General features: G+C 38.8%; 1 protein-coding gene across 1 annotated transcript; it reads right to left on the bottom strand.

Moving 5' to 3' along the window:
• Nucleotides 1-4,365: 4,365 nt before the first annotated feature.
• LOC121356876 (transmembrane protein 68-like) lies at nt 4,366-16,969 on the bottom strand. The gene is made up of 6 exons (XM_041473746.1): nt 16,642-16,969; nt 15,556-15,720; nt 12,926-13,119; nt 6,860-6,920; nt 6,317-6,456; nt 4,366-4,470 (listed from the first exon to the last, which is right to left on the bottom strand). Exons 1-6 carry the CDS (start codon nt 16,967-16,969, stop codon nt 4,366-4,368), a joined length of 993 nt encoding a protein of 330 aa, XP_041329680.1.
• Nucleotides 16,970-20,356: the final 3,387 nt, after the last annotated feature.

Raw genomic sequence — 20,356 nt, 5'->3', positions numbered from 1 at the left:
CGCCGCTTCCGCCGCGCCGGCAGGGGGGCGCGTCGGCAGGGGGCGCGCGTTCCCCGAGAGCGGGAGGGGCGGGGCGGCGGCGGCGGAGGGCGCCGCCTGGCGGCGCGGGCGGGAGCCCCTAACCACAGAATTCCAGAGGGGATCGGGCTGGGAAAGACTTCTCGAGGTCATCGAGACCAATCTGTGACCGAACACCACATTGACAGCTGGCCCGCAGCACTGAGTGCCACATCCAGCCTTTCCTTAAACACCTCCAGTACTCCACCACCCCTGGGCAGCCCAATGCAATGTCTAATCTGTGAAGGAATCCCTCCTCATGTCCCAGCTAAACCTCCTCTGGTGCAGCTCCAGACTGCATCCTCTCATGCTGTCACTGGTTGCCTTGGCAAAGGGGCCAAACCCCAACCAGCTGCAACCTCCTTTCAGGGAGTTGTGGAGACTGATAAGGTCACTCCTGAGTCTCCATTTCTCCAGATTAACCCACCCACAACACCAGGCACCCACTGTTCACCCTCCTGCCTTGAGCACCACCTACCTCCCTTCCCAGTACCTGCCAGATGTGTGCAGTCCTCTTTCTCCAACCCCGCTGGAGGTGCCACAGCAGCAGCAGCAGCAGCATCCATGCCTGGTGCCCACTCGTTCCCACTGCAGTTCCTCAGCATTCCAGACACGTGGTTCCGAAACGGCATTCACGGTGCTGTTAAATCATTCCTGGCTGCCCGACAGCTGTGGATGTAATCCCTGGATTTAGGTATAAAAATTTTAAAAAATAATGGATTTACAAATAAAAATCAGTCAAAGAAGTAAGTAGTGTCCCAGTGACGCTGGGTGCAACTCCAAACACACAGGTGTTGATGCAGATACCCTACCTGCTAGGATGGCATGGAGCACTGTGCCCTCAGCCTTCGGTGGGATGAACTTGGCCATCTCTTCCACATCTCCTCCTGCTGTGCTTTTCTGACCAGCTCTCCTCTACAGGTACATCATCTGCCTGTTGGACGTCTGCAGCTGCTCAGCTGAGCAGTTGCACTCAGTTTACCGTGTAACTGTTTCCATTGTCCTCCAATTAATAAATGTGCAGTTGTGCATTTGCACTCTTTACTGTGTAACTGCTTCCACTGTCATCCAATTAATGAAGCGGTCACAGCCCCAAGCCTGGCAGAGCTCAAGAGGAATTCCGACAGGCACATGGTGTGACTCTTGGGGCTGTCCTGTGCAAGGCCAGGAGCTGGAGCTTGATGATCCTTCTGGGTCCCTTCCAACTCTGGATATTCTATAATTCTATGATTTTATTAATTTACTGTGTTATCAGTATCATATTCTTCCCCATTGCAAAATAGTTTGAGCTGGTTAAAAAAACACAAAACACACAAAAACCTACCAAACCAAAATTTTCCTACATTATTTACTTGGCAAAATATACCCAACAAAAGTCATAAATGCTGTTTTCATTTTGAGGCAGACACAGGTCATTTGCTGGTTTTCATTTCTTTTTTGGTTGTATGATGGAGAGGCTAAAAAATAAGTGTACCAAGGGAGTGATTTGATCTGCAAGTACATTTCTATTTGTATGACAAGAACTCTAATTTCTATAATACCAGTTTTTAGTTCTAGTTTCTATAATACTGCTCTAAAAAGAGTAAAAATTTAAAGCGAGCCACTAAAATAATATAATAACTGGTTATTATTAGAGCAGTACTATAACATTTCTGGAAAAATATTTACAATTTTTTATTAGAAAAATATTATATATAATTCAAAATCCCTCTTGTTTCTCGGTAATAATTTTGTCTGTCATTTTGAGACCCCAGAAAATACTCTTAGACAACTGTGACAGAAGACAACAAATAGAAATTATTTTTTACTCAGAGAAGCTGCTGATAACACAGTGGAGCTGCTAAAAGATGTAATAGCATGGGAAGAACCTAAACCTTGTTAGAAAATATTAACAGCTGCTGAAATAGAGGAGATAGAGACAGAAATATCTGCTTTTAAAAATAATCAGCACTCTGATTAGATATCTCCTGCCCAAGGTTAGTGATCCATTGTGAGTGGGAGCACAGCTCGTAGCATCATGGATCAGAGAGCAGGGCATTTGAAAGGTTGTGCAAATTCTGATTACTGAAGTGGTTAATTGGTCACAGAATCAGAATTATTAAGTTGGAAAGGAAGTTTAAGACCATTGAGTCCAATCAATAACCTAACTCTGCCAAGCCCACCATTAAACCATATCCACAAGTGCCACATCTACACATCTTCTAAATACCTCCTGGGATGTGACTGCACTACTGCCCTGGGCAGCCTGTTCCAATGCTTGACAACCCTCTCAGTGAAAAAATTTTTACTGATAACCAATCTGAACCTCTCCCAGAACAACTTCCTTTTCCTCTAGTTCTGTCCCTTATTACTGGGGAGTAGAGACTGATTCCCACCTGGCTGCAACCACGCTTTCAGGTAGTTGTAGGTGTTGGTCCCCACACAGTCCTTTTCTCCAGGCTAAACAGCCCCACCTCCCTCAGATTTTCCTCATAAGACCTCTGCTCCAGACCCTTTACTAGCTATGTTGCCCTTCTTTGGACACATTCCACGATGGAGTTGATGTACTTGAAAAACGGGATAGTCAAACAATGATTCTGTCTAGTCCTTCTACAGCGTCTGCAATACAAATAAAGCTTTCAGATTCTGGTTACTTATAATTCCTCTTGCTTCTTTATCTGTGTCCATTTTAGTATTCAATAACCTTTTCCTTTAGTTCCATTTCTCCCTTGAAAGCTCAGGCTTTGAATTTTAGCTTGCCTCACTGCAGTGCGGCATGTAAGACTTCACAGTTTGAATTCCTGCTTATGTCCAGGCATATCAGTCTGCATCTTGATCTGCTTTAGTTCATCATCTCCCATGCATGCTGAGTTTCTGCTGGGAAAAAAAAATCTTTCTGCCTGTAGTTAAGGTGTTCAAGTAAAGACTCCTGTATCTTAAGACAGATTTGAGGGTTGACAGCATTTGACAGGATTCCTATCTTTTTGGTCCAGGGACATAACTCACCTGTCCATCCTTCTCCCTTCACCAGATGTGCAAGAAATACTTATGAAGAGGCAGGGTCAAGGAAGAATTTATTTTAATCCAAAGAGCAGATTTAGTTTTCTACTGAAAAATGGGCAAACATTACATATATTTCCTTAGATGCTATGTAACCTTTCAGGATGTTGAGAGGAAAGATGATTTACATATTAAAAGCACATGAAGGAAAATGAGGCACAAAAATTACCTATCTTGGTCTTTGAAGTTAAGACTTGGTTGCATTTAGTGGCATATTGGATAGATTACACAAAGTTGTCCCACTCCCACCAGTCACAACATCCCACAGCCTGTATAAACACATTCTGCTTTGTACTAACTCTCAGTTTTCCACAAGTTGCATTAGGAAGACAAGACTGCCTTTCCAGACAGGCATTTTGGTTCAATGTGTACTGGCAGTGTTGCAGTACTGCATTTTTAGGCAAACCACCAGTGATGATAAGCCACAAAGATGCATTGCCTGAGAAAGCTCCCCCAAGCTGGTCACTGGGAGATTTGAGTAAATACAGCACAACCATACTGCACACTCCATATCCAGGGGCTTTCAGGCTGGGGCAGCCTCATCCACTAAGCAACTATTGTGTGGTGCAATAGAGCATGCACAAACCAGCTCAGACTTGAAACTACCTTCTACATGTATTTGCAGTATTTGCTACACTGAACTAAAGCTTTTTTTCCCCTCCCTTTGAGAAACCTTCTTCTGTGGGGAAAAAGTCTTGGAGGCACACAGTCCTGCTTTCCAGGGTACGCACTAGTAAGCTGATGTGTTTGAAGGAGTCTAACTGTTTTTATGGGATTGTTTCTTTTTGTAGTGTCTAGGAGAATGGCATAAGCAGTAGCTGATTATCTAAAGCAAGACAGTTTGTTCTGACATGTCTTGCTTGGGGCCCATCAGGGAAGGTGCCCCCCGTGGGGTGGTCTCTGGTGGGACAACACCAACCCTGAGGCTCTGCTCTGAGACCAGACTGTGCTCAAAACACAAACACACAGATCTAGACAACATCACTAAAGCCCTCGGATGTAAGTACAAACTTGTTTTAAGAACCAGAAAAATTTTGGCTGCATGATTTCCTTTGGGGGAATTTAGCTGTTGCATTGCTATTATACATAAGTCATCTTTATAAGTTCAGGATATTCTCAAAGACATGCAAGAACTTTTTAGAGGTTAATTGTTTTCTTCCATCAAATCTGTTCAAATTTGTAATTTAAACACCAACTATTAGTTACCAGTGCTGTAGGACATTGCTTTTTACTGTATGCTGTAAAACCAATGCAATAAACATGAGCATGCTAATCACTTTTACGACGTTTATCAAATCTCTCCAGTAAAGCCTTCCATATGTTGCCTGGGATTGTTTGGTGCTTGGTTATGAGAGCCTGGACAGCAGTCTTTGTCTGAAAAGAGAAGAGAAATTTGCCTTTAAAGACCTATTTTATACATGGAAGAAAAGCCTAATCACTAACTTCTCAGAGGTTCAAGAGGCTCTACTGTAAGAAAATAATTGTTTTATATTAACTAGCTGTCCTAATGACACATTTTTTGGAAAAGAAAGGAACAAAAACCATGACTGCATTTTGGGTAGGCTGAAATTATTGAGATTTATCAAATGTAGTCATTATTTAGTCAAAGTAGTTTTTAACACATTCAAACATCAAGTTTCTGCAATCTCCCATCCCTGAAAATTTTCATCAAAAAAGGATGGATAAAACCTGACTCACCTCATCTGATCTTATAGCTGACCTATCTTGGACTAGGAATTTGGAGTAGGAATCTTTGTCTGTCCTTCCCAACATGAATTCTCCCATAATTTTGTCATACATAGCATGTACATAAGAAAATTCGTTATACTCATTACATGAGATTCAAATGAAAGTTTAGGAACAAAATGAATACAATATTCTATATTTCTAAAAGAAATAAGAAATTATCTTCTTTTGTTTTCCCTCGTGTGTTCAAACTTGAAATAAGGGTAGCTACATACTCCACTGATCTACCCCAGAGTTATAGTAGAATATCACTGTGAATATAAAAAATGAGTAGCCAAACCTTTCCTGACAGATTCATGTCCTAACTCCATTGCAGGGCAGGATCAGAGAGAGGTCAGTTAGGCCACTGCTCACCTCAAACTTCATTTATATTACATTTTTTAAAGTAATATCAGCCACAGAAGACCTAACTGTACTCCCACCAAGGTGGGTGGTGGTCAGAGGGGGCAGCCAAAGGCTTGCCTTAGGAAGATAAATCAATATCATGGGAAATTTCAATTTCATCTTTGCAGGTACACAAAATACTGTTCCCCTAAAATACAAGAATATCAATAACCATAAGGGCAGTCATATTGCTTCCAGCCTCCTAAAGGTGCTAAGAGCAAACTCTCCAGCTTGCTGGGGCTGTTCCCTTGTGACAGACCAAACCTGTCTTTCTGGTTTCACTTTTGTGAAGCTCAGCACAACCTGCAGTAGACCCTTAAAAAAGGAAAAAAGAAAACAAAAGAAGAAAAACTAGCCTTGTTGCATCTTTTTGGGTGCAGTGAGATGTTTTTTAATAAGTGATTTCTGACAGTTGATTTTTTCATGTATTTCTAGCTTGTAGCAGATTTTTTTTTCTTCATAAAATCCTCCTTTATCTTCCATGAAAAGTTTTAAAGCTGTATTTTCAGTTTAGCTTTATATTTTGAAAAATGCTTAAACTCTAGATCTATAAACACTTTTATGCTCTTGGGCATCACTAATTTCACCAAACTGTAGGTACTCAAAATATTTTTATATTTTGGATGCAACTTTTTAACATTTTCATTTTGACAATGAGACTGAAGCTCTTGAAGAACTTTGCTTCTAGAGCCCTATGCTATTTGGTGAAGATTCTCAAAGTTATTTGTTATTTATTAAATTTATTTTCATAGTTACTGAAAACTGCATTTAAAACATAATTTATGTCATTTCAATTATCATAATTATTATCAAAGTTATCAAAGGCATGGGAGAAACAAAGTTAACATAACAAGAAGACAGAGCTCATACGTTTGGAAAGGATGAGGGCATCCCAACCAACTGTGACTATGTCATTATTTATTGGTAGGTATTTGTACATTAAATGATCCCAAACCTCAACTACCCATAGGTGAACAAGCTAGTAAAAGTGTATTTGTCTTTATTCAAGCATGCAAAAAACTGGTTTGCAAGTGCACCTATAGTAGAAAGCAAAGTATGTAGTTCAATATTGCAAGGAGAGAGAACTTACCTTTTCAGCTAATTCCTCTGCAGTTATATTAGGATCATAAGGGATTGGCTTCCCAATGTATGTGCGAAATTTAACTGGAAGTCCTCCGTATGGAGGGGTAAAAGGCAATCGAGTGCTTTCATATAACTGTCTAAAAAATCCTGAAATGGTTTATGGGAGGAAAAAATGAGATTATAGTCACTGTAAACACAATCCAAACGTGAAATCTGATTAATGTAGAATACTTCGTAAAAATTCATGCTTTATTTGACAGTCAGGAAGTTGTTACAGGATTGAAGCAATTGTTCACCAAAACAAAGCTTGATAGACTTAATAGGCCATAGAAATAAGACAAATAGACCAGAGAAATAAGACAAATCACATACACAAACCAGTTATGCACAAGCTATTTCCAAATTTGAGCTATCTCCAACCCACAGCAAGTGTTAGAGAATCCAAAGTAAGCAAAAGTCCAAAAAGCAAAATCTAAGATAAAACCAAGAGAAATCTGAGAGAAAAGAGATAAAACATTCAAAATATATAAAATATATTTTAAGTTCTTACTTCTTTCTTTGAACATCCTATAGCCTTCACGGACATTTTGAGTATACATTGGAATGATGGGCTAAGGAAGTCGAAAAAAATAAAAAGGTGGAAATGTTATACCAGGTTTGAATTTCTGCTTTAGTGCTTGTTAATGCAGCTAAGAAAATCACTCAAATACAGAGGGTAATTACCAGTTAGTTAAGTAGTAAACAAAGAATTGCTTTAGTGCTTATTAATGCAGCTAAGAAAATCACTCAAACAGAGGGTAATTACCAGTTAGTTAAGTAGTAAACAAAGAATCTTGATTTTAAAAACTCCAGAATAGAAATAAAATGCTATTTTTCAGCTGCCATAAACACCTGTTTTAAAGTCACTATCTGTAAATAAAATGACTGACACTGTACTAGGTTTTATATAACTTTTATGTTATGTGTTTACTGCAATATCACTGACTGGAACATAAAACAAATTTCTATTGTTTCTCTGTCTAAAGCTTTCATTGTGAGTGGTGAATAGAGAAGTATTCAGTTTGTGAAGTCTTGCAGAAAGCAAGCAGACATTCACGGTTGGCTCATCTCATCTGCTTTTCAAATAGGGTCTAACTGAAGCAGTAATGTTTGGATAAAACTTCACTGGAAAAGACTTCTGCAGATCCCTGAGACAAAAAAAGGCAATTGTGTGTCCTCATTGACCTGGACTACACACCTTCTGAGGGTGGATCCTTAGGCACTTACAGGACAAGTTCACTTCATCTTTGTGACTGAAAAGACACGCTTGAGATACCTGCACTTGAAACAGCCATGCCTTACAGCCTGAGGTAAGATTTTGTAGCTTGTAGACAGACTGACAGTAGTTGTACCCATATATGCAAAGACTTTTTTCTCCTCTATTGTCCCTTTTTCTGAAACTCTAATTTGAACAGACTGTGGAACAACTTGTCCAGAAGGTAATGAAAGAAGACTTCTGTACTGTTAAGAATCACTACCACAGAACAGAAGCTGCAGGATGAGGAAAAAACAAGCAGGAAAAAGACCTAACTAGAGCCTACCAAATAACTCATAGTGATAGAAAGTATTAAAAGGAAAAAATACCTGAGGGAGAACAAAAGTATTAAACATGCATAAAGCTGTAATAGTAAACTTTTCAGAATGCAAAATTAAGGGAAATTGTTAGAAATAAACCCTTAAAAATAATCAGTAATGTCTTTTAAAAATATATAAGTACTGGACACTAAAAATACCAAACTTTGTTTTAGCTATTAATTGAATACTGTACATCTAAGATGTAAAATGTTTGAAACCTATCTGTCACACAGACAAAACACTTTAAATTTTAGGAGTAGTACAAAAGAAACATATGGAAGGCTACAAAGAAATCTGGCAACTACAGAAGTTACTCTCATACAATGACCAGCAATTGATGTGCAGGGTAGGCAGCAACATTCAGTCCCTAAGCTGGAAAACACAGGTATGCACATAAAATCTTACATTTGTAAAGCAGCACAACCAGATCTTCACACACATTCATACTTGCTGTGTTGGAACTGAGCTGGATCATCCCCAGCCAGCTTGAAAATCACAGAATTACAGGATAGTTGAGGTTGGAAGAGACCTCTGGAGATCATGTAGTCCAAACCCCTTGCCCATACCAGAGAATTTTATAAATCATAGTTCCTGTTTATATTTTACCTGGCTCAGCTTGAAGGAATTTTTTGGCACAGGTAAAATTGAGGGATCTTCAGAAATTATGATCTCTCCCTATTAGCCTGTAAAAACCAAACCATAGACAGAGAGTATTTCTAAAAGTCATGGGTGAATTTGACTGAGACAAATATATGTCCGAGAGGTACACTGAGTCATAACATTAAATAGTAACACTCTGACTCCTGTTAAGCAGAGTAGTTACACAAAATGAAGTGGAAACCAAATGCAGAAACTTTACAGGTAAGGACTGAGGCTGAAACTACCTTCCTTGTTTGCTTTTCTTCAACTTTTTCAGTGGAAGAACTATTGAACTTCTGTAATATGATGGATGGGAATGTCTATTCTTATATAAAGTAGGTTTTGTCTTGAAATCCCCATTCAAGTGACAGGTGTGACAGGTTATTAACCACCATGTAGTCATTTTGATAAAGTGTGTGTAGTACTTTGAGGTCTACACTGTATACAGAAAAACTTTTAAAATCCCTTATAATTCTATCTTGCTTTCATTTATGATATCTGAGTAACTATTAGCAAATTTATATTAATTGCTACATAATAGAACAAGTTCTGATACCTGGATGAGTCTATCCCCAGTGTATTTGGGTTTTTTTGGCCAGATTTTGGTAGAGGGGGAGCTACAGTGGTGGCTTCTGTGAGAAGCTGCCAGAAGCTTTCCCCATGTCTGGCAGAGCCAATGCCAGCTGGCTCCAGGATGGAAGAGCTGCATGCCAAGGCCAAGCCCATCAGGAATGATCACAACACCTCTATGATAACATGTATAAGAAGGAAAAAACTGTTGTACATATGTAATTGTGGACAGAGAAGAACAGGGTGAGAAAATGTGAGAGGAACAGCCCTGCAGACACCAAGGTCAGTGCAGAAGGAGAGGGAGGAGGTGCTCCAGAGCAAAGATTCCCCTGCAGCCCATGGAAGACCACAGCAATGCAGCGATCCACCTGCAGCCCATGGAGGAGACCCACACCAGAGCATGGATGTCTGAAAGAGAGCTGTGTAGGTGCAGGAAAGCAGTGCTGGAGCAGGCTCTTGGCAGTGGTCTGCAGACCCATGGAGAGAGAGGCCCATACTGGAGCAGGTTTCCTGGAAGGACTTGTGACCCTACAGGGGACCCTTGCTGGATCAGGCTGTGCCTGAAGGACTGCACCCTGTGGAAGAGTGACTCACATGTTCATGGAGAACCTGTTGCCCAGGGGATGGACTCAGTTTGAAGTTTGCCTCCTGTGGTATGGACCACGCTAGAACAGGAGAAGGACTCTTCTCTCTGAGCAGTGACAGAAACAACAAACTGACAACGACCCCCATTCCCCATCTGCCTGTGCCACTGCAGGGAAGGAGGAAGAAGGGAGCCAAGGAAGCTCAAGGAAGCTTTCCTCAGCCACAGAAGAAGGGAGAGGTGGGGAAGAGGTCTTTTTAAGACCTTTACTTTATTTCTCATTGTCTTGCTCTGATTTTGTAGCTAATAATTGCAATTAATATTCCTAAGTTGAGTCTGGTTTGCTCATAATAGTATTCGGTGAGTGATTTCTCCCAGTCTTTATCTCAGCTCATGAATCTTTTCTTTATTTTCTCTACCCTGTCCACTTGTGGAGGGCAATGATAGAGAGGCTTTGATGGGTGCCTGGCATCCACTATACCTCAGTCTTTGGTCAACCAGGAAGACTAGTCTGGCCAGTATTGAAAAGGATGCAGCAAGAGCAAATAATCAAACTTGAAATGTGTCAAAAGATGGGATCCAGTGACTACTGTGGACCTAACTTTATACAAGTGATATATAAGGTTAATATTGCCCTCTTTACTGTTAAATGCACATCAGTTCCCTTTTTTTTTTTTTTTTTTTCAGGTGTTTAATTATATAAGGTATTAGTGATTCCAGATTTCCAGAGAAAAATCAATGATGCCCAAAGTTCAGTGAAGCTTGCATGCTAATTACAGCAATGTCCACCATGCAGAGATCTAATCAGACTTCCTGATCATAAAAAACCACAAATCTGAATGAGGGTAATAAAAAGAGTTATAAGAACTGCCAGCACTGTAAAGGTAAGACCAGGCTAGTAGCTGTCAAAGGATAATATATTCTCTCTGCCCTCCTGGTAACAGTCCTACATAGTGCCTGTTTTACTAAACATTACTCAAAGGACCACTTTTCACACTACAAGAACCTTACCCTCAAAAATACCCAATTCAATAAATAAAATTTTAAAAACCTCCATCAAAAATCAAACACAAATTCTGTCAAGAAAAGGAGGTAACAATATTATGTACTACAATTCATTTATTTTCATGTGCTTCTATATTATGGAAGACTTGTAGAATTAGGAGAATTACTGGCAAGGATTCTTGTGATGTGTTTTGATGAGGGTGGCAATCTATGTAAGGGCACTCAGAGTTTTTAATTCAATTTCTATTGAAAAATCCACAACCTGTTACATTGCATTACTGTAAGGTTCCAGGTGAAGGAAGAATATCTGGCAAAAGTTTTTCCAGATGTTTGAAGTAGCTTGAAAGACAGACATGAAAGCAAAATCAATTGAAATCTCTCAAGTTTTTAAAGTGACAACTCTTTCTAACTGTCTCAGCATATTATTCATTTAATACATAAGAATGTATTAAATTCAATGGGAACTCAAGATGCCCATATGAATTTGACTGAGTTTATCCCATTCACATTTGGATACTTTCTTTGTAGTGGTCGTGCACAGGCCCACACAGTATATGAAATATTATGACTAACATTTACCCTTTTGAAAAAAAGGGACAGGAAAGGGAACAGAAGCACCTAAAACCTGACTTTTAAAAGGTCACATAAGACAAGATGTGGAAACAGGATTCCAGGCCTAAAATTATTTTATCCATTGGGTAAATGCCCCTAATTATTCTAGTGTTTAATTATATACCCACATTAATTTATAGATAGAGTTATGAAGAAATATTAACCTGAAGCATGCATTTTGCACCTTCAGATCCTTTGTACTAGGAGCCACAGCACAAGAGACCAAAACAAAGTTTGAGAAGCAACAAATCAGATGAGGTGCAAAAGTGATATAACTGCACAAAAAGGGATATTAAGAAATTAAAGTTTCATGGGAAGAACTCACCTCCCTGGACAGCTTCTCCTATATAGACAGAAAACTTTATGTGGAAGATCAAAGAGCACTGCAAGTGATGAGATATTCATAAGAATGTCAGAAAAAAGGGATGGTTGTACAGTTCATGAGAAAGCAGCAGAAAGTGCATGGCAGAACAGATAAAAAAGCCTGGATTTGCACCAGTATTGTCAGACACAGAAATCACTAGGTACGCTAAGTCTTAATTAAGGAAGAAAACTTGTGTCTCAAGGTGGTGATGATGATGAGGATTGGCAGTTAGGAAAAACATAGGGTTGCTGCTCTTTCAGCTGCATGCCATCCCAAATAAAATAATTTCCCAGAGACTGCGTCAGACAAACAGTCTCCCATGTAGATTCAGATACAAGAAGTCAGAGTTAGTGGTAGAAGGTTGTATTTGTAGATCATCATCCATATGGAAACTAACTGAAACCTTGGCCATGAGTACATTGGTGGAATGAAAATCGAGAGAAGTGCTCACCTAGACGATGCTGAGAATCTGCACACCAAACACATTTCAGTGCTTTGTTTTTATCTAGAACTAGTTCATGTTTGGCACCATTGACCAAGACACCATTTGACACTGGAGAGTATTAGGTTCCAATTTTGGTTTAGTTTCAGCCAGAAGGAATGCAGCTCAAGTATTCTAAAGTGTTCCTTCATGTGAATGAAAGCATGGTGAGGGAAATGCACAAACTGCTTCAAAAGTGCACACAATTCAAACTCTGCTGATGTAGACACACCTTGAGTTAGTTGACGCAATCTTTCACAAACATGAAGAACAGTAAAGGTAAGGACAAAATCCTAGACCCTTACAGAATAAATGAGAAGAAAAATTAGGATAATACATTAAAGAACCATAAGGAAATGACTGGATATGTGGAAGTAAGATAAACATGTAAGTCTATTGGGATAAGAAAAAAGAATGAAACCTTAGGGCAATATGGAGAAGGACCACAGTGAAGATTCCTGAAATACAATTAGGATGAAACACTGGATGCCTGCATGATGGAACCGTAGGCATGGAAACACAGAGATGGATGCTTTGAAACAGTCAAGAAAAAGTTTGACAGTTCCACAAAATTCTTGCTCCTTGTGCATGAATATGTTCGAGGAAAGCAATGGGAAAAGGAAATGAAATCTTTACTTTCCAATCATTTCTTCTGTAAGATTTTCCAACAAATGCTCCTAAGCTGTATTTTATAATGCAGCAGATATGCAGAAAGCATAAACTGGGAATGGTAACGTATGGCACTCACCACTTTTGCTTCTAGAGCGACCTGAGCAAAGCCTTTTCGATTTCCCCACATGAGCTGATAACTTTCATCGCTGAACAGAGCTTCTCGAACTCCACCCGGTGAGATGGACACCAAGTATCCATTCTTCAGGGCAACCAGACACTCCTCCCTCGTACCTGGTATGACACCCGTCACTCCCAGCAATAATCTAAGTCCTGAAATAAATAAGGAGCAAATCTACATTTAATATAACAATATATATCCCAAATGCTCTTTGCATGGAGGAGCCAGATTACAGCTAAGTTAAAATCTACTAGCTATATATTTAGGCTAAGACAAATTTTTATAAAGGAAGTAAGACACCTACAGAGTAAATGCTGGCAAAATGACAGATACGTGACAATATTTTTGCCCAAATATTATGAAGATGAACCATATTGTCAGGAGCACTTCAATTAAAAAAATGCTTCCACATGCTATCTTTCATAATGATCAACCAAATTATGTAAACAAAACTTGTGGGTCATAGCTAGAAATCAGAAAATAAACATCTATTCCTCTCTCCTTTTCACACATTTTAATACAGCAAAAAGAATCAGTACAATAAAGATTGGTACAAAAATAAATACCTGACAAGCAGCTTTTTTTGATCTTCTTTTAGAATGTGACATTTAACATTTTAAACATTGAGGTTTTGAGTTGTTTAATTGAGTATTTTGTGGTTAAATTGCAAACTATGTGAATCAAATTAAACTGCTCTAAGACTGTCAAGATGCATGAATGACAGAAACTAGCAGGGCAATTTCAGCACCACATGAATGAATTCACCACAGTGAATCTCCTTCCTCTGTTTCCATAGCTGGGATTTCTCTAAAGGACAGATTGAGAACCATAGAAGTACTCGATGATTTCTAATATTATCTTCATATTTTAAATATATCACTTTGGAACTCTGATAGAAAGCAAACAAGCATTTCCACAATCTTCAAATTCCCTGTTCAAAGAGCATAGTTTGAAAATAATTTTTTTATATTAATAAATGGAAGCAACAGCTCTGGACTGATAGAGGTCTGCAACAAAAACTTTGGAAGACAACAGATAACAGTGCTGAATCCTGTAATTTAATTGTATTTAATCTTATTCAAGGTATCATGCTTAATAGATCTTTCTGTCAAAGACAGATGATGACTTTGTTTAATCATCTTTTGTGAACTCATATCTGTTTCATCCTAAAGTCAGGAATGCCATACTGTTATTAAGCAAAGAGGTTCTTCATTTACTTGGCTTTAAAACTTTTGAGAATTATAATGTATCACATGAAAATATTATCACTTCTTATTCTCCTTTTCTAGGTCTCACAGAATTTCTTATCCCTGAGCCATGCAATGCTTCTGTCTGATGTCCTAGCTCTTCCAAGGAAGCTATGCCATGCCTCTGAATCATCCTTATCTTTTCTTTGTATCTTTATTACTCAGAAGCTATTCTGAGATGGAGAGACTTATTAATTCACAAGAAGAAATCTCCTGTAACTGTAATTAATCCTGTAAATAAACTGAATGAGGTCCAGCATAGGCTCATGAGCATTTTTTTAATGAACCAATCTGTGAAGTGTAACATTTCTCTGCAAAAAGTAAGCAGAGTAGAGCAAAAGAAGGTTAGGGAGGAATTTCACTTATAGCCACATCTTCTGGTAATGCAGTGGGGAGGTCTAACTTCAATTATTTGTAGTCTTTCTTACCAGATAGCCTTTTTGAAGGCTGACACAGCATTTGCCACCTTTTGTTGCTCTAGCATGAACATAATGAAATCAATATGTTATGTACACACCGGTATTCCAGGAACTGCACAGCTGAGAGTGTTGCTTAGTCACAACAAATGTGTATTTTATATTTGTAATAAAAATCTGTGCTAAAGACACTTCAATTTGAACAGTGCCCTCTTATTTATCCCTTAAGAAAGGAGTCTCCATTGCAATGTTTTGCTAAACTTTCTCTTTTTTTGAGGGTACTCTTCAAAGCCAGTCATCTTTTGATGATTTCATACTTCCAATGTGCTCAATACTATACAGTATTTACTAAGTAGGACTTAAGAAAATTATTGTTATCTATCCAGGAGTGCCTGAATATGGTTTTAGCATCAAATGTACTTGAGTTTATAATATTTATGTTCAGGAAAATAAGGATATCCTTCTAAATAGCTTCCTCTATTCTCTATTTTAAAACAGCTTTCAATATTAGTGGCATAAAGGTGCCTTTAAATAATTCCTCTGCTATTCCTTCTGGACTCTCTTCTTTATGCCTTGTTTTTCTAAAATTGAATTCTCTTTGCTTCTCTGTATCTTCTCCTGACAGGTCAGCACTAGGTCAATAGTAGAGTCCTATCCAGGCACTTTCTACTGACAGATGACATTCCATCCCAAAAGAATTATAATGTCTGTTTGGTGGCATTGGAATGTTACCAATGTTTTCACTGAAAAGACAAGATAATGCTACTCTGTTTGTCCTGTTACATCTACCAACTTTTAGTCTAAAAATCTAAAAGCATCCTTTTAGTTTAAAAACTCTCTTTCAAGTATAGTAAATGTAAATTTCACCAAAACCAGGAGAGGTTTTGAATCCAAGAATCTTAAATACAAGAGAACAGGTTCTTACCTGGTAAACGAAACACAAAATGATCAGCTACTGACAGGCAAAGTCTTTTCTTCCACAGAAAGAGTCTAGACAAAAAGTAAAGGTAGTCTATAGGAATAGCTCCATGGTAATACACCAGAATGCCTGGTCCTTCTGGGAGGTTTTTCACACCATGAAGCTCATAACCTGATTGGGACGGAAAGCAATACAATGATATCTGTAAATCATCTGGCAGTTTAGAAAAATTTTTTACTTGGTTAAGTGAGCTTCAGAGACTTGTGAAACCCTCTCTAGTAGCTTTCAAAATACTTAAGTTCTGGATGGATCTTTTGGTCAATACCACAGAGAAAGTCCCTCAGACAGCACAGCATATCACTAGACTGATTTGTTGGTCAGTTTAATCATGAGATCAGACTTGAACCTGACATTTTTCCCAGTGAAGGAGCTAAAGTAATTATTTCCCATTAGGAACTTTTTGCAAATAGTACAATAATAATACTTAAAAAAAAAAAATTAGTAACTAGTGTGAAAATGCTTCATTTTCAGAAATAGTGGGCAACAGTCTGGATACTTTCCTGAAATCTGGAAGTATGAATCTCCAATCTGTGTCAATGAGAATGAAGAGTTTGGTATTTTCCACAATAAAGAGTTTCTCTTTTAGAGAAGGTGAGATGTTTAAATTGAAACCATAATCATTAAGAATCCCAAAGAGAGGTTCTCCCCACAAGAGTTAAATATATTCACTTCACAGTGGGAGGGAATTTCCTCACAGACATGCTCTTCTATGAATCCTTGTTGTGATTCTTCCTACATTTGATTCAGGTGGAGTCACAAAGGCTTGGGAAAGACACAGCTTTTGCCAACTAAGAGCTCTGTTCCACCTTGTCTGCCTTCATTGCCATCCCTGCTACAGCTCCTGCCATGAGCCATTGAATGGGATTGGAGTAGGCAGAGTCCTAGGAGCAGGTGGAGACAGTTTTATACTGCAGGTTGTTCAAAGAAGCCATACAAAGTATAATAAATGTAATTTATTTGCAAAAATTAAAACTTCTGTGTATTTACCACTTACTGTAATTCAATACTTCAGACAAGTCAGGTTGTACTTACCATGCCATATTCTTGCATATATATCCCAAAAGCTTGCTATAGTTTTTCTTACACTATTCCAAACATCACTCAAGGGATCTGCTTTTAACTCATTGTTCCTCTGATATATTAAAAGCAAAATATTAGTAAGATAAATGAAAAAGACGATTGCTAAAGGAACTATAAAAAAAACTAATATTGCACTAATTGTCAGTGAGGCAATGATCAGATGAAAAAGGTATTTCTTCAGGAACTCCACAACAGTCCATTCTTCCAATGCATAGAAAAGGCAGTTGAGGCTGGTCATTGGTAACTGTCCTGAAGCACAGGATTCTTTTCTACCTATCATGTCCTGCATGGAGAAGAAAAAAGAAAAACAAAACAAAACAAAACAAACCAGCTGTAGTTTCTCAATTTAGGAAAAATTTTTCTGTAAATACACCTGATCTGTATTTTGGTACAACACAGATTCAAACATTTTGCGTCTCTCTGTCGTGCTAAGATAGCTGCTGATTAGGAGATTGTCCATGTATTTATGGAATAGGGGCTGAAACAAGAAGGACTGGAGTTCAACAAAGCCTTAGAAACCCTGCAGCATGGCTGATCAGACGATTTCTCTCAAAAGAGAGTAAGTGGATAGTATTTTTAGCAGGGGAGTGAGCAGCTGAAGGGACAGCAGCAAAACCAAGGCAGTCATGGCTTCTTTGCAAGGCCTGGAAGTGTCAGGGACAACACTTGGTATTGCTGTTAACACTGGGACAAGCAGCCTCATCCATGCAACACACCTTTCTTTCAGATCTTCCAGCCCTAGCAAAGGCCAGGAGAGCTCCATGGTATGTTTTCCACATGCAACTCCCTAGTTTGTCTATTCCTACAACTGACCCTGCCTCCCTGACCCTGCCTCCCTGACCCTAGTAGGTAGTGGTTACACGGGAATGCGAGAGCTCTCCAGCGTTGCTGGCTGCTTTAAAGAATCTTGAGCATTAGCCAGAGATTTAAACATTGCAATCCAGCTCAGCAATCCATAACTGAATACGGATTCTCTTTGCCTGAATCAGGTTGGTGCTTGTTTAATGAGTGGATTTTTCCGCTCCACCACCAGAACAAGTACCTACAAGAAACAAATCGTGAGTGCCAAAGTCAGTGCCAGGATCAGAAAATACAGCAAGCTCAGACCTCTCTGACTTTACGTCTTCAGCTGTGTACTTATATGAGCAAACCTGCTATACACTTCTGTTTTACTTCTTTGAAGCTTTGGGTAGAATATAGGGGTGGACTGGTGTAAAGCACAAATCCCTTCAGAATTACAGATGACCAGGGGTACAGCAAACAGCAAAAGTGGAAAGCAGCCATGGCCAAGCACTAGAGCCTAACACGCATCAAGGCAAGCAAGCCCCATGGCAAGCCCTGCAGCATGAGTAGCTGCAGTAGCTATAAATTTGGTCTCATACACCCCAATGAAATCTGTCCTTATCTCAAACCCTTTGAACTCCACACTGGCCACAAAAAGGACCACTTGGTTTAACCCCAGCAGGCAGCTGAGCACCACACAGCCACTCACTCGCTCCCCACTGCAGTGAGATGGGTGACAGAATCAGAAGATTTAGAGTGCAAAAACTCTTGGTTTGAGATAAAGGCAGCTTCACAGGTAGAGCACAAGCTGGAAGGTTAGTAAACAAAAAGGAAGCAAGCATTGTGTTAAAAGATGTTCAACGTGGTAAAAAACAAAATCACTATGACAAAAAGTAACAAGAATTAATATAGAATTGTTTATATCCTGATCACTGGTTCCTCACTAAGATACAGGAAGATCTGTACATTTTCACTGAAAAGAGATTTATCAATAACATGAAATAAAAAAGGAATAGTGTGCATGATTCAGATATTAAAATATCTGTTTAGACAGTGTTTAAGAAGGATAAAACTGATGGTATGGTGCCACACTATTGTAAGTTATTGTTTATAAAGTTCTGATAAGAGCAAATACTCAGTGTGTGCAAAGCTCTGTGCTGACAGAGCCCAGGAGAAGGCCATGTTAAGGGGCCTTGCCTCAGCCTACTAAATCAGAAATACTGAGCTGTACTTGGAATAATTTGTTCAGCCTGCAACATAGGGTGAAGGAAGTGAGTGGATTTTGTATTGTTATTGGGAGGTCTGGAACACAGACTACTACAGCCAGCAGCAAAAGTATCTTAAAATCACAGATAAAATGTCCATATCCATAGCAAGTGCATCAATAATGACCTCGATATGATATGGGGATTAATTTGGATATACAGATCACTGATGAACAAGAGATTGTATAATCTACCAACAAGATTTATGATGATTCCAAAGCCCCCAAGCATGAGTAATTGCAGACTCAACAGCCAGATAAACTTCTGGCGAGATAACTGAGAAGATGGTAACTGATGCCACTCATTCTAATTCTGTGGGAAACAGACCTTGTAAACAAATTCACTTCCATTTTTTGAAGAAATTAAGTTTAACAGCTTGTACAGGTTTCATGCACATATATTTTTAACAGAAGCTTCTTAAAGAGTCACTTTAAGCCACTACTTGAAAGTCATCCTTCCACCAGTGATTCACTCTATGTTCTTACCCCAGCCTAATCTCCCACAGGATCTCCTGGCTCCCTACTAAAGAGATGCCAGTGAAAATGATGGTGCAAGTAAAATCACTCTTGGGAACAGCCCAAACTTAGGTCAGTATATGCACATATATTACCAATGCCACTTGACATTTTTATTAAAAAATAAATCTCTTTGAAATTGAGCATATATGCAATGAATGATGCAATCAATTAGCATGACAAAAAAGGATCCATCAGTGGTAGAATCTCTACCAAATAAGAACTGAATCTATTTTCTACCTTATTCAGCATTTTCAGAATTTTCTTCTAATAGTAATAGGATGTTTACATTGATCAGTTTTAATAGTGTAACATTCCACTGATTCCTCTTCCTCCAACTCAATTTTTATGTAGCAGAAAATTTCTTTCTGGCTGGAAAACCACTACCATTAACTTTGATAGCTGATAGACTACAGTATAAATTAACATCTTACTAATTTTTGATTTTAAGTTCAATATAGACACTGGAAAAATGCTTTAGAAAGGAAATAAAATGCACCGATGTGCAAAATCATATTTTTTAAAAACCTACAAAACATATTCAACAGTACAGATTTGACCAAAGATATCTGAAAGTAGTTGTGTAGATACAGAGTGAATTCACCTTCTGCCAATTAGCTGGATGGGTGGGATGCAAGCTAATTCAACATCATTTCAACTGAATCCAAGAGCAGAAAAAGAATAAATGATTGACTGATTGAGGAAAAGCTAGAAGCAGCATGGCTTCTTCTGGAAATTGGGTACTCAACCGTGGTTCAGTTACTGTTCTCACAGTTCAATTGCAGACTACCTCCAGTATTTATTAAGAAAAGAATGAATTGCAGCCACTGAAACCTGGACCCTGATATTTGGACTATATGATGCAAGTCCAACATGGCAAATGCATCCCTCTGCTGTCAGTATATCAAAGGGCTACAACAGGACAGGACTTCTATTTTTCCATGTTCCACTGGCTATGTCTCACCCATCCGCTGCTGAAACCCCAAATACAATTTTGAAGCATTCTTTCTATCAAACACCATATATTAAATTATTATAACTATGTGAGTGCCTAGTGCAAGCCTGTTACTAACAACCTCCTTGATTATGTTCTAGGAGACAATG

This window comes from Pyrgilauda ruficollis, unplaced genomic scaffold (assembly GCF_017590135.1).
Source record: "Pyrgilauda ruficollis isolate IOZ18807 unplaced genomic scaffold, ASM1759013v1 scaffold30, whole genome shotgun sequence".
Lineage (NCBI taxonomy): Eukaryota > Metazoa > Chordata > Aves > Passeriformes > Passeridae > Pyrgilauda > Pyrgilauda ruficollis.
Note: the sequence above shows the minus strand (reverse complement) of the source record. Positions and strands in the feature narration are given on the sequence as shown.